The sequence below is a fragment of the Hemiscyllium ocellatum genome, chromosome 46, assembly GCF_020745735.1.
Source record: "Hemiscyllium ocellatum isolate sHemOce1 chromosome 46, sHemOce1.pat.X.cur, whole genome shotgun sequence".
Lineage (NCBI taxonomy): Eukaryota > Metazoa > Chordata > Chondrichthyes > Orectolobiformes > Hemiscylliidae > Hemiscyllium > Hemiscyllium ocellatum.
In genome coordinates this window covers 1,625,130-1,638,357 of record NC_083446.1, presented here as the reverse complement: position 1 = coordinate 1,638,357, position 13,228 = coordinate 1,625,130, and the positions used below count along the sequence as shown (strand labels likewise).

At 48.4% G+C, this 13,228-nt stretch overlaps 1 protein-coding gene across 3 annotated transcripts in view; it reads left to right on the top strand.

The window, feature by feature from the left end:
• The window catches only part of pola2 (polymerase (DNA directed), alpha 2), a 111,762-nt gene extending 102,736 nt beyond the window's left edge, over window positions 1–9,026 (top strand). For all 3 annotated transcript variants that reach the window (XM_060855713.1, XM_060855714.1, XM_060855715.1), the window contains exons 17-19: window positions 6,607–6,666; window positions 7,644–7,770; window positions 8,495–9,026. In XM_060855713.1, the coding sequence (XP_060711696.1) occupies window positions 6,607–6,666; window positions 7,644–7,770; window positions 8,495–8,644 (337 nt within the window). In that variant the 3' untranslated portion in view covers window positions 8,645–9,026. The remainder of the gene's footprint in view (window positions 1–6,606; window positions 6,667–7,643; window positions 7,771–8,494) is intronic.
• The last annotated feature ends 4,202 nt before the right edge of the window (window positions 9,027–13,228 follow it).

Here is a 13,228-nt window from a genome sequence, read left to right as displayed (position 1 = left end):
TTGCAGCTGGTTAATATCTGGTTTTATTGGTACGCATGTCACTGGGGCTGGATTGATTTTGTTTAAACAAACAAACCAGTATTCCTGATGTCAGTTTCTCGAGAGCAACAAGTCAGAAGGGGACTTCTTTGAGCATGTGAAATATGTGAGGAATGTCTCAGGGCAGTGAGATTTAACTGGTCACGGAGAGGAGAAGTGTTTTGCTCACATTTCTAGCCTTGTGTCCCACCTCTTAGCAATGATCTGTCTCAGTGGGTTAAAACGCGATGTCTGTGCCCAGCTGTGGTGTGAGAGTTTGGGCAGTCTCTCTGGGCATTGGAGAAATACGAGGCAATCCCTCTCCTTGTGTGAGCACGGTTATGCCTGCAGACATCCCTTTCCAGCAGGAACTTCAGCAAAGACATATCTGCACACAGTGTGTACACACGTTTGTACTTCCAGATCCCCTGCAGGTGCCTGATTCACAGGGGAGCAGAGGGCTTGCTTTGGTGGTAGAATCTCAGGGGACACATGTGCAGTCCCAAAGCCTTCAGGACCAAAGGTAGCCTCACAACCCTGAGAGGAAAAGGCATTCGATAGAATTACCTGAATCATTTACGGTGAGAATACAGGACCAGAAGGTATTGTTGTGTGGGAAATTGTCTCTCACTAAATTGTTGGAGTTGTTTGAAGTGACCGAGAAGGTGGATGAAGGCAGAGTGGTCTACATGGACTTCAGCAAAGTCTTCCTCAAGATTCCACATGGTAGACTGTTAGCAAAGTCAGGTCACATGAGATCCAGGGAGGCTAGTTATATGGATATAGAACTGCTTTGAAGGTAGAAGACAGAGGGTGGTGGTGGAGTGTGGAGGCCTGTGACCAGTGGAGTGCCACAAGGATCGGTGCTGGGTCCTCTACTTTTTGTCATTTACATAAATTTTTTGGATGCGAGCATAAGAGGTACAGTTAGTAAGTTTGCAGATGACACCAAAATTGGAGGGTGTAGTGGACAGCGAAGAGGGTTACCTCAGATTACAACAGGATCTGGACCAGATGGGCCAATGGGCTGAGAAGTGGCAGATGGAGTTTAATTCAGATAAATGCAAGGTGCTGCAGTTTGGGAAAGCAAATCTTAGCAGGACTTATACGCTTAATGGTAAGGTCCTACGGAGTTTGCTGAACAAAGAGACCTTGGAGTGCAGGTTCATAGCTCCTTGAAAGTGGAGTCACAGGTAGATAGGATAGTGAAGGCAGCGTTTGGGATGCTTTCCTTTATTGGTCAGAGTATTGAGTACAGGAGTTGGGGGGTCATGTTATGGCTGTACAGGACATTGGTTAAGCCACTGTTGGAATATTGTGTGCAATTCTGGTCTCCTTCCTATCAGAAAGATGTTGTGAAACTTGAAAGGGTTCAGAAAAGATTTACAAGGATGTTGCCAGGGTTGGAGGATCTGAGCTACAGGGAGAGGCTGAACAGGCTGGGGCTGTTTTCCCTGGAGCGTCGGAGGCTGAGGGGTGACCTTATAGAGGTTTATAAAATCATGAGAGGCCTGGATAGGGTGAACAGCCAAGAACTTTTCCCAAGGGCAGGGGAATCCAGAATTACAGGGCGTAGGTTTAGGGTGAGAGGGCAAATATTTAAGAGACCTAAGGGGCAACGTTTTCGCAGAGAGGGTGGTACGTGTATGGAATGAGCTGCCAGAGGATGTGGTGGGGCCTGGTACAATGACAGCATTTAAGAGGCATCTGGATGGGTATATGAATAGGAAGGGTTTAGTGGACCAAGTACTGGCGAACGGACTAGTTTAGGTTGGGATATCTGGTCAGCATGGACAAGTCGGACCGAAGGGTCTGTTTCTGTACTATACAGCTTTAAGACACTGCCGTGATATAAACAAACTTATCTTTCCAGTTGGATTCATTTATCAACCACATTGTCAGATAAAACCTTCAGGCGGTCAGTGCAGAACAGATGAACAATCGCTATTAACAACTTGGAAGGCAAATAATCCAGTTGACGTAACATTATCTAAGTTCCTCCGATTAGTCTGGAGTAGTCTGTTCCCTGTGCTAGTATTTTTGTTTCTATACAGAAGGTATTTTAGCCGCCTGTAAGGTCCAGTGACTTCCTGCCCCCTCTCAAAGTCAGTGTTGGGGGGTTTTTCAGTTGCTCACAAGCTCCTGTGTCTGAGAGTGCTGAGGCACTAGGCCTGGGCCTGTGACCTGTACTGTCCACCTGGAGAGCAGCCCCTGTCTGATTGTCCCTGGCCTAGGCCAGGGTGCACACATTGCCTGCTATCCTGGCCTGGGTGACCTCACTCTGCAGCGCTCCATCTGCAGATGGCTCCCCTTCGGCTTTACGTGGAGGTTGGCAGCAGCAACGCCTCGAATGGTTTTGTTTCTGAAACCCTCCTAATTGTTGGCCCCCCTTCCTTGTTTGCCCCACTCCAGTGTTTGTGTGGAATAACGCTGATGCTGCAATGTCAAACTGTCCCAAATTAGCAAAGTGTAAAGACTTTGGAGAAAGTAACAAGGCTGTGATAGGAACCAGATGCAGAAAGGGCTGAGCTGCTGCCACCACAACATGACTAATGTTGAGAGCCTGCCAACTCCAGCCAATCCTTTTCCAATCTGCACTAAGCTAATTGATGGTGCTAGGAGTGTGCTAAATATATTGCATTAACAAAACCCTGGGGTTCTTCAGTGGATTTGTTTGTTTCCAGCCTCCACTGACAGTTAAATGTTGCTGGAAAGGAAGCAGAGAAAAGCTAAGGGCTGATGCCCCTCCCCATTAAACATGGCAGTGGAGTCTGCAGCTGGAGTTCCGGGCGCCCCTTGTGCTGCTGTGTTAGGCCCAAGGTGGGTTTAGGGGTGGGGGGGGTCACAGTATCTGCTTGCTGACCTCCCCAGATAGTCCAGCATCGACCTCTCCGTGATGGAGTTCAGCTGTCTCCAAGGGTGGGGAAGCAGGCTTGAGAAGGGCCACGGTCAGTGACCGGTTAATTGTTGGCGAGGTCATGCCGGATGCTAAGATATCTCCGGCTTGGACTCAAACTGCCAACTTCCCACGATAGTCGAGATGAACCTCCCTTCGCCAAGTGCAGACAAAAGACTGATTTCCTTTCACTCTCCTCGTTTTAATTCCCCTCACACTAAACAAGTTTGACGCCTGGAAGCAAGAAACCATCCGGGTTAAGCCCTGTCCTTGTCAGCTTCCCAACTTCCAGCAGGGGTCACTGGATCATAGGCATCCAACACCCCCCCATTTTACTGCTGCCTCACGCTGGCCTTCAGCTAAGGGTTACTGGTGGGGCACATCATGCCCTTAATGCTGTGGCTCAACATGGTCAAATCACCCCCAAACTGCGGCTCTGCAGCTCAGGGGACCACGTTTCCTTTCACTGATTATTCCATCTGTCAGAGTTCAGGTTATATTTACCGAGGGAGGAGCCGGAAGGCAAGCTGTTCTTACACATCTCCCAAGTGAACTCTTCGGAATAACAGCCCTGTCGAGAGAGATCCTGCACTAAGAGAATGAAGCCTCATTAATCGCTCTCATTCCCACTGACCAAAGGAGGTACTGGGGCCCCCTTATACAGCATTTGTTTCCCTTTGGGTCAGGGGCAAATATTCCATTCAGGAGAAACTAAAACCGTTATAGAGGGCAATGTCCGAAAGGAGAGAATGAGCACAACCTAACCCACTCCATGGGTGATGATTCTAAATGTTTTCCCACCTTTTGGATTGCTGACTTGTCTCCTCCAGCAGCACTGACCTTATTGGGTGAAGCACAAAGGGAAGTGTATCTGGTGTCATTTGAAATGTGATCTGGGTCATTCTCCTGTTGCTGTGTGGGGGAGCCTGCTTTAGGAAGGTCCACTTTGGGACATGGAGTGGTATCTCTTTGTCATACATCACTATTCTGCACACACTTCCCTTGTCAACAAATACTGGTCCAGGTCCCTCTTGTAGAAACCGAGACCTGTTTCTGAGCTACACCGAGGTTTACAGGGTCTTGCTGTGGGGAAAAGTGACTGCTACGTTCTAACGATAGTGACTGCCCTTCAATTAGCTTCATTGCCAGATGTTCTCAAGTGAGTACAGTGGAAAGCTTACAAGTCACCGCTAGCAGCACCATCTTGGGTACACCTTCTGCAGTTACAGGGTGTCAGTGTCACCAACACATGGTGCCATCTTAGGTACAGAGTACCTAGGTACAGTCCTTAGTCCCAGAGTAGAGTTGTCACCAATGAAGTCCCTGATTCTCAGCTACACAGACCAGGAATGATGCAATGCTCATAGCTTTGTGGGTGGCACAGTGGTTAGCACTGCTGCCTCACAGCGCCAGAGACCCGGGTTCAATTCCCGCCTCAGGTGACTGACTGTGGAGTTTGCACGTTCTCCCCGTGTCTGCGTGGGTTTCCTCCGGGTGCTCCGGTTTCCTCCCACAGTCCAAAGATGTGCAGGTCAGGTGAATTGGCCGTGCTAAATTGTCCGTAGTGTTAGGTAAAGGGTTAAATGTAGGGGAATGGGTGGGTTGTGCTTCAGCGGGTCGGTGTGGACTTGTTGGGCCGAAGGGCCTGTTTCTATACTGCAAGTAATCTAATCTAATCTAAGCTGTGGAAATGACAGACCAAGGAAGGAGTGACCCTGGTTCCTACCTGATGTAGTACCCTGTTGGATGCCCACCTTCGACCCTTTCTATCAAACCGAGTCAATCTCTCCCATAAACGGGCTTCCGACTCGGTACACCAGGTTGGAATCAGGGTCACTCCTTCCTCGGACTGTCATTCCCACAGATACAAAGCTTTGAGGATTACAGCGTTCCTGGTCTGACTAGCTGCTGGCTGTCCATGGCTCGAGGTCCAGAACGAGACGGTCACTATCTCTGACTTTAGGAGAGAAATGAGGAAAGGTTTCTTCACTGAGGGGGGGGGTTAACCTGTGGAGCACTCAACCACCCAAGGCTGAAGTTACTGAATATATTTAAGTAGGAAATAGATTTCCTGACACTAGTGTTTTGGTTGAGGGGCGATTAGATATGTGGGGAGGGAGCAGGAAATGAGAGAGAGGGTCAGCCATGATCATGTCTAGTGGTGGGTCAGGCCCAATGGGCCAAATGGCCTACTCCGATCCTATTTTCTGCATTTCTGTCCTTTCACCCAGCTGATAGGCAGTGCTTGACCTGGGCTTGTAGCAGCCAGGGGTTGTGCCTGGGACTCCGGTCTGTAATGGGGAGTAACACCCTTTAACTCTGGGCCATCTGTCTTGCTCCAGTTCAGAGCTGAAACCAGGAGAGTTAGATTTCTCATTTTGCAGCCTACCTTGCACAGCTGGAAACTCTGGAATGGTGCATCGTGTGCTGGACTAATCAGATACTGAGAATTCCAGGATCCCGAATGCTAATGACATTTCTGGCTTGTGTTATCTCAAGTAACAAACTTCCTGGCGAGCTATTTGTGGAGAGGTGGCCCCATCCGTCCTGCAGCAGTTGCTTCCTGTAGGCTCTGGGGATCTGCTAATTCATTGGGCAGCTTTGAGTTATGAAGCCTGGCTTTGCTGGGCTCATTACGTGTAAAGGTGACTCTCTTCCTCACGCCATGGATCTCTAAAATAAACATTACCCAGCTGTGTAAAGCAGCAATGCCTGGAGATACGTCCTCCTTGGATCTAGGCTGGTGTCAGATAGCAGTGTTGTTCAGCTAAGATGCTTCCCAGAATGATCCAGGAACAAATTGCCCATCTAAGTATTCACTCAGTGCAGTGACTTGTTACAGCTGACCAGGCTGGAATTCTGTTTTATTTCCTCGGAAGAGAGGTGACTGAAGGGATGGAGGCTGTTGTTTTGATAGGATGGAATTATGGGAGAACAGAGCAAGGGGCCATCGGTATAAAGCAACCACTCGGGGAGTCAGGGGAAAGTTTCTTCCTCTGGAGAAGGTAAAGTGGTCCCTCCCACAGGAAACAGCAGATGTCAATAGTATTAATGGATTTCAGAGGGGAGGTGGATTAACATGCGAGGGAGAAGGTTGGAATACATTGGAGAGATTACAGACAGTTACAAGTGTCAGCCACTCAGCCCCTCGGTCCAGCTCTGAAAACCAGGGCTGGTCTGATCACTTTAGATTCCCACCAACCTCGGAGCATTTCCACCCCCTTGCTCTTCAAGAATCCACCCCCCTCTGCCTTACAAAGATGCAACTATCTGCTTCTACCTTCTCTTCCAAAGACACTGTAACCTGCTCACGTTGTAGCAGAGGAGGTTCACACAGAGTCTGCGGAAGGTCTTCAGAGAGTCACTGTGAAAGTTTGGGATCAATGGGTGTGGAATCTTCACTCTCCGAGAAACAGGATTCAAGAATTTTTTTTTTACTAGGCAGAACAAGGCTCAGAATATTTCACCATGAGTATAAACATCATTGAATCATCATGCATCTGTCTTTGATAAGAATATTAAAGTAGACAGGAAATGGGATTAGAGTTGGCAGCTCCAGTGAGGAGTCAGTGATTTGAATGCTGGATCATTCCCCATCTTTACATTTGTTCTGAGGTCAAGTTGTGGTCTTGTGTTTATAAACGTGGAGCCAGTGACTCAACCAATAATGTTGTGCATCTCTTCATCTGCAGTCCCCCAGGCGGATCAGACCGATTTACAAGAATCCTCAAGCACATTCTGACCCAGCGAAGGTGAGAGAATCGTTTTCAACCCCTTCCATCCGCTCCCAAAGGTACTGACTTCAGCCAGGCTCTGGATCCCCCCCCTGTCTTTCCATACCTAACTGCATTGACATGTGAAAACTGACAGCAAGAGCAGGCCCCTCATGTTCTGTTACCACCGCCCCCGCCCCCTCACTGCCATAGTCGCTGTGAATACAGAAGAAGGGATCTGTGAGGATTCAACCTCAAGCCATGAGCTTTGACCCTGTCATTCATGAATGTTCCTGATATTCTGGAACGTTTGCTTCAAACGTCCAAGAGTGTGACAAATGGGAGTGCTGCAGGGATACTCGCACACACAGGCACGCGCACACAGGCACAGACATGCACAGAGACAGGCACGCGCACACAGGCACAGCCATGCACAGAGACAGGCACGTGCACACAGGTACGCACACACAGGCACAGCCATGCACAGACACAGGCACGCACACACAGGCACGCACACACAGGTACGCACAGACATGCACAGAGACAGGCACGCACACACAGGTACGCACACACAGGCACAGACATGCACAGAGACAGGCACACACACACAGGCACAGACATGCACAGAGACAAGCACACACACAGGCACAGACATGCACAGAGACAGGCACGCACGTACGCACACTCCCTTCCACTCCCTTCATTGTAGCTCGGACCAAACCCTGGAGCTTCTGCCCCTCCAGCATTGTTCTTGTTTACTGTTCATTGCTCCCTTCTTGAAGAGCAGCTAGGGGACAGGGAATAACTCACAGTCATTTCCAATGTTTAAAATGTATATTAAACCTCATTGGGGAAGATTTGTTTTGGCAGATTCTGGGGAGTGCCTCCATGATGAACGAGGGTTTTATCTGTGTGTTCGCTCAAGGGAGGGTGGGCTGGATACATGCTTTTATGCTTGCCAAGGGATTTTGGATCATTGGCTAACAGCCTTTTCTTTCCTTCACCCCCGCCCCCAGTTACTATCCTCTGTACCCACCTGCGGAAGAGATCAACATAGATTATGAGTGTCTGCAGTTGTATGCACAGCTCCCTGTTACCCCTGATATTTTAATTGTGCCTTCGGAGCTGCGGTATTTTATTAAGGTGAGGAGCCTATCATTATCAGCATGTGACTTCTCCTGATCCAGTAAGGACTGTGTGCTGGATGGTGCTGTTTGATCTTTATGGCATTATCTTTAATATCTTTATCTAACATAAAACCAAGAGGAGTTGGCCAGGCACTGTACTTTTACCCACCATTCCCAGCAATCCGAAGAGGAGTGTTCTCCTCTCTGACCGGCTAGCTAAGTGAGATACAGCAGATAAGGCTACACAACATGATATGGCTGTTACTTTCATTAATTCTGGTTCAAACACTGTGCAGCTGGGTCCATTCAGGTTTGGGCAAAGGGATTTTGGTTTGAAAGTCCCTCAGCAAATTGTGCTCATCCCTACCAACTCTGGTTTAGGTCTGATCCACAAATTTAATTCCTGATCCCAGATTTTGTCAACTCCTGCATGTGGCCATTGATAGTTTTGGTGTGGAAATGGACCTGCCTTGTCTTACATCTAGGTTCACGAACCTGTCAGCCCAACAGACATACCCACTAGCATTGGCTGGGGCTTCCTCCCAGGAGACTTAAATCTGTGTTGGGTGAATCTGTGCTGGGTATTTTGCAAGGGGCTTTATTTTGCATTTATCCTTAGTGTGTGTGTCTACAAGGGAAGGCAGGTGGGGGAATGTTACCCCTGGGCTTGGAGGGAGGTGCTGACTGAGAAAACCGTGCTAATCTTTGGTGGTCACCTCTGTGTTTTATCCCAAAATCAGGATGTTCTGGGTTGCATCTGCATCAACCCCGGGAGGTTAACCAAGGGCCAGGTTGGTGGCACCTACGGGCGCCTGTTTGTACAGAAACCGAGTAGTGAACGGGTGGATCGACAGACTCCCTGCGTGGCTGCACAAGTGGTGAAAATCTGACCCTCCTGAGGCAGGTGGACTTTCTCATCTCTCAATCCCGAATTTGGGAGATTCCCTGGGCCGTAGCAGAAATGCCTAACTGAGAGGTACCTCACTGCTGGGCACGGTATTGGGATTCCTCCCTGGACCTTGCAGCAAAACTTGGAGAGTTCATTACAGCTCAAGCTAGGCATTTTATTTGCCTCATACTAAGGACTTGATCAAACAAGACCAAATTAGTGCCTCTCTCTCTTCTCTCTCTCTTCTCTCTCTCTTCTCTCTCTCTTCTCTCTCTCTCTCTCTTTCTCACTCACTCTCTGTTCCTAATGCATGGGAGCCCTGAGATTTAATGTAAAACTCTGGTTCGGTGACGTTTCATGTAAATAAAATGATTTGGTTGTTCTGTTGTGTTCCAGAGAGATGAAGTTTTGATTTTGAGAGTGAAGTGGTGAGCTCCTGCCTCACCTGGCGAGGTACTCCTGCCTCACCTGGCGAGGTACACCTGCCTCACCTGGCGAGGTACACCTGCCTCACCTGGCGAGGTACTCCTGCCTCACCTGGCGAGGTACACCTTGCTGCCAGTTCCAAGGGGAGGGAGCAACAGCTCCCAGAATGTACCTCGGGGCAACTGTACAACTTTGGCACAAGTAAGCAGAGGCTGGAGGGCTGTGTTGACCTCGCACTTTTCACATGGGAAATAGGAGGGGGCCAACTGGCTTATCAAGACTTTTCCGCCATCCTTACCCGGTGTGGCCTGGACGTGATTCCAGACCCACGGGCAATGTCATTGACTCTTTTACTGTTCTCTGGAATGGCTGAGGGAGCCACTTCAAGAGGCAATTAGGAATCAGTGACAAATACCTGCCTGAACAGCAGCAATAAAGAGGAAAGGTGATCTATCCCTTCCAATGTTCTCTTCAGACATGCTAACCCTGGAGGAGCATTCGAACAGGCATTCTGAGCACTTCTGGCTATCGCTGAACCCACCTGACAACACACTTGGAGTTGAATGGCCGAATAGGGTGACCCAATGAAGACTATCGGCTGTGACAAAACTGAGCAGCTGCAGTGTCTTTCCAATAGAACTTCCACGACATGGTGGGGAAATAGAGGGGACAACAAAGGCTTTTACGATATTGTCAACTGTGAAGAGAACAGAAAAACGCCTGAAGAGGATGTGAACAGGATGCTGGAACAGAGCAATAAGTGTCCGATCTCATTTGTTGGAGAGAAGTGTGAAGTGGTGTGGTTTGGGAGGAGGAGTGAGGAGAGAGAATATTAAATAAAGGATAAAAATCTCTAAAGGGGTTGTAGTAATGGGGACCTAGAGCGACAGGTACATAAATCATTAAAGACAGCACGGCAAGTTGTGGAAGTGAGAGGCATTTGGGATCTTTAGATTATCAGGTAAGAAAACAAGGGAGTTGTGCTGCATAAACTACTGGTTCAGCTTAGACTAGATTACTCTAGAACGGATGAGATAGGGTGGAGAAAAGATTAACCGGATTGTTTCCATGGATGCCACAGTAACACAGAGGTTAGCACTGCTGCCTCAGTACCAGGGACCTGGGTTCAATTCCAGCCTCGGGCAACTGCCTGTTCGGCGTTTGCCCATTCTCCCTGGGTTTCCTCCCAGAGTGTAAAGGTGGACAAGTTAGGGTGGATTGGCCATGCCTAAGTAGCCCATAGTGTCCAGGGATGTGCTGACTAGCTGGGTTAGCCATGGGAAGTGTAGGGTATGGGGAGTTGGGTCTAGGAGAGATGACCTTCAGAGGGTCAGTGTGGACTCTCCGGCCTGCTCCCACACTGCGAGGATTCTGATTCCTGTGATGAACAGATAAATTGGAGAAGGTGGGACTGTCCTCTTGAGCAAAAACAGGCTGAGGGGTGATTTGATTGAGGTGCTCAAAATGGTGAGAGGTATGGGTAGAGTATGAGAAACTGTTCCCCGTCATGGAAGGGTCAGGGGCCAGGTGAACCAGGTTTAAGGTGAGTGATCAAAGAAGCAATAATGACAGTACAGCGCGTGGTTAGAGCTTGGAACATGGTGGAGGCAGATTCCTTTCAAAACAAACTTGGGCAATTATCTGATGGAGCTGAAAAATGTGGTGCTGGAAAAGCGCAGCAGGTCAGGCAGCATCCAAGGAGCAGGAGAATCGACGTTTCGGGCATGAGCCCTTCTTCGGGGATAATTCCTGAAGCTGTGCTTTTCCAGCAACGCATTTTCAGCTCTGATCTCCAGCATCTGCAGTCCTCACTTTCTCCCAATTATCTGATTGGAGTACTACTGAAAAGGAAGAAAGATAAATCAATGAGGAAAGTGCATCAAACCCAAGAAATGTGGACTCTGACCATGAGGGAGTTAACTGGGAATCTGTGCTATGTCCTAAATTAATGTTTTATGGCCTCAAACTGTTGCCATCTGGAATTTTTTAAATCTATCTCATTGTTGGAGTATTTTGTAACTCCCTAAAGGGCTGCTTTTAAGTATTTGGAAAAGTTGACATAATTTCCAAGCATTTTAGATTTAAATGTCTCAGCTTCCAATAAGGAAACACCATCCTGTTCCTAGCCTCACTCCTAAACCAGAGACTAGTGCAGCCTCTGATTGAACAAGGTTAGAGAGAGTAATCGAGCATAGCTTTTGCCTTGGGTTTTCAGTCTGAACTTTGTACTGTTTTCCCTGTCTCTTCCCTTGCCCTGCTCTAACCAAGACCTCTGCCTGCCTTCTCAGCTCGTTGTAAATGTTCCCGTTGAGTGAAGAGCTCCCCTCTGGATTGGAGCCAATGTTACTTGTTAACTAGTGCTTAACATGAGATGGGAACACCACCACCACCTCCAAATCACTCACTATCTTGACTTGAAATGGTTTACCTTCCCTGTGACTGGGTCAAATTCCTGGAGCTCCCTCCCTATAACAGTGTTGTGGGTGTTCCTATTGCCATGTCTTAAGAAGGCAGCTCACCACCACCCTCTGAAGCATGATAAATACTGGGCTTACTGATGTCTGAGTTTTTCAAACTCGCAGACGGTCTGTGGGAGCTTGTTGTGTACAGATTACCTACATCACAGCAGTGGGAGCACTTCACAAAACGGCCCTTTGCTAACTGAAGAAATGAGAGGTACTTTATCTTAGTGCAACACTCGCTGATGACTGCTACGCTGCCGGACTCCATCAGCACTGTCTAAAGGTCAGGGGCTAGCCCACTCTTAAGTCCTGCACACACACACACACTCTCTCTCTCTCACACACACACTCACACTCTCTCTCTCTCTCTCTCTCTCTCTCTCTCTCTCTCTCTCTCTCACACACACACACACCATATTTGCAGAAGAAAGTATAATCCTTAAAGCTATCAAAGTGACTAGCAGACATTGAGCTGAAACCTTAGACTGCATGCAGTTTAGGTTGAACACGATATGGCCCCATTCAGAGCCTGGAAATCATGTTTCAGCCTTTCACTCTCCACAGTCACCTGTTACCCTGTCGGATCACACTGAATATCGAATGTAGGGTTACTCTCACCAGGTCAACTCTAAAGGAGCTGAAAATGTGTTGCTGGAAAAGCGCAGCAGGTCAGGCAACATCCATGGAACAGGAGATTCGACGTTTCGGGCATAAGCTCTTCATCAGGAAGCTCAGGACTGAAATGCAACCAAAAACAGGAGATTTTTAAGGAAATCAAAAAGGGAGTGCAAATGCCCACACCCCATATATACATGGTCCACGGGCGCCACAGAACCAGCAGTTGGGCTGGGAGTCCGTGAACCACCACAATCTGTGGCTGCAGGGGACAGCACCCTCTACCCCAGATCCCTGAGGGAAAGGGCTCCCACATAGCCTTCCATAGGGACCATCCATACTTCTTTTGGTTTTTATGATACTTGCCATGATCAAAAGAGTTGATAAAAGAGAGAAAACCTCTTTCCTCTAGCAGGAAAAGTCTCAAACTAGGGCTAAGAACCTTTAAATTAGAGCCCCATTGTTCAGGGTGTAATGTCAGGAAACACCTCATCGTACACAAGCACTGACGTTTGGCTCTTGTAATTAGATCGGCCATTTGACTAAGATCCGTGTTGATCCATTTGTGGCCTCAGCTCTATTTTCCTGCCTCCCTGTATTATTCTTCCATCCCTGTTAGGCAGCAATCGACCTAACCCCACTCTACTTTTTATTTCTCTGTCCTACCAGGGGGAAACCTACTTTCAGCATCCCTCCCATCCCCAAACAAGTGCGCTCACACAAAGCAGATTCTCCCAAATTCTGTCAGAACAGAGATTGGTTGATTGGGAAGGATTAATTGGTTTTAGGCTACCTGAAAGTGAGGCAGTGGAGTTTTGACATTGATAGGCCAGGAATTTGCCTGGGTGGGCTCAAAGGGCTGCCCTTACTTATCACTGGGCCAATTCCTGAAGATTCAGTGGCTGATACTGAGTGCACAAAGTGGAAACGTGTCTCCTTCATGTCGCAGTCTGCACTGGATTTACTTGGCTGGGCTGATCTCGTCCCATCCCGGGAAGGCAGCACTGCCATCAGATCCCTCTGCTCTCCTGGGTCAGGAAGAGTTGGCCAAATCACTTGGTCCTGATCACCATCTAACTGCA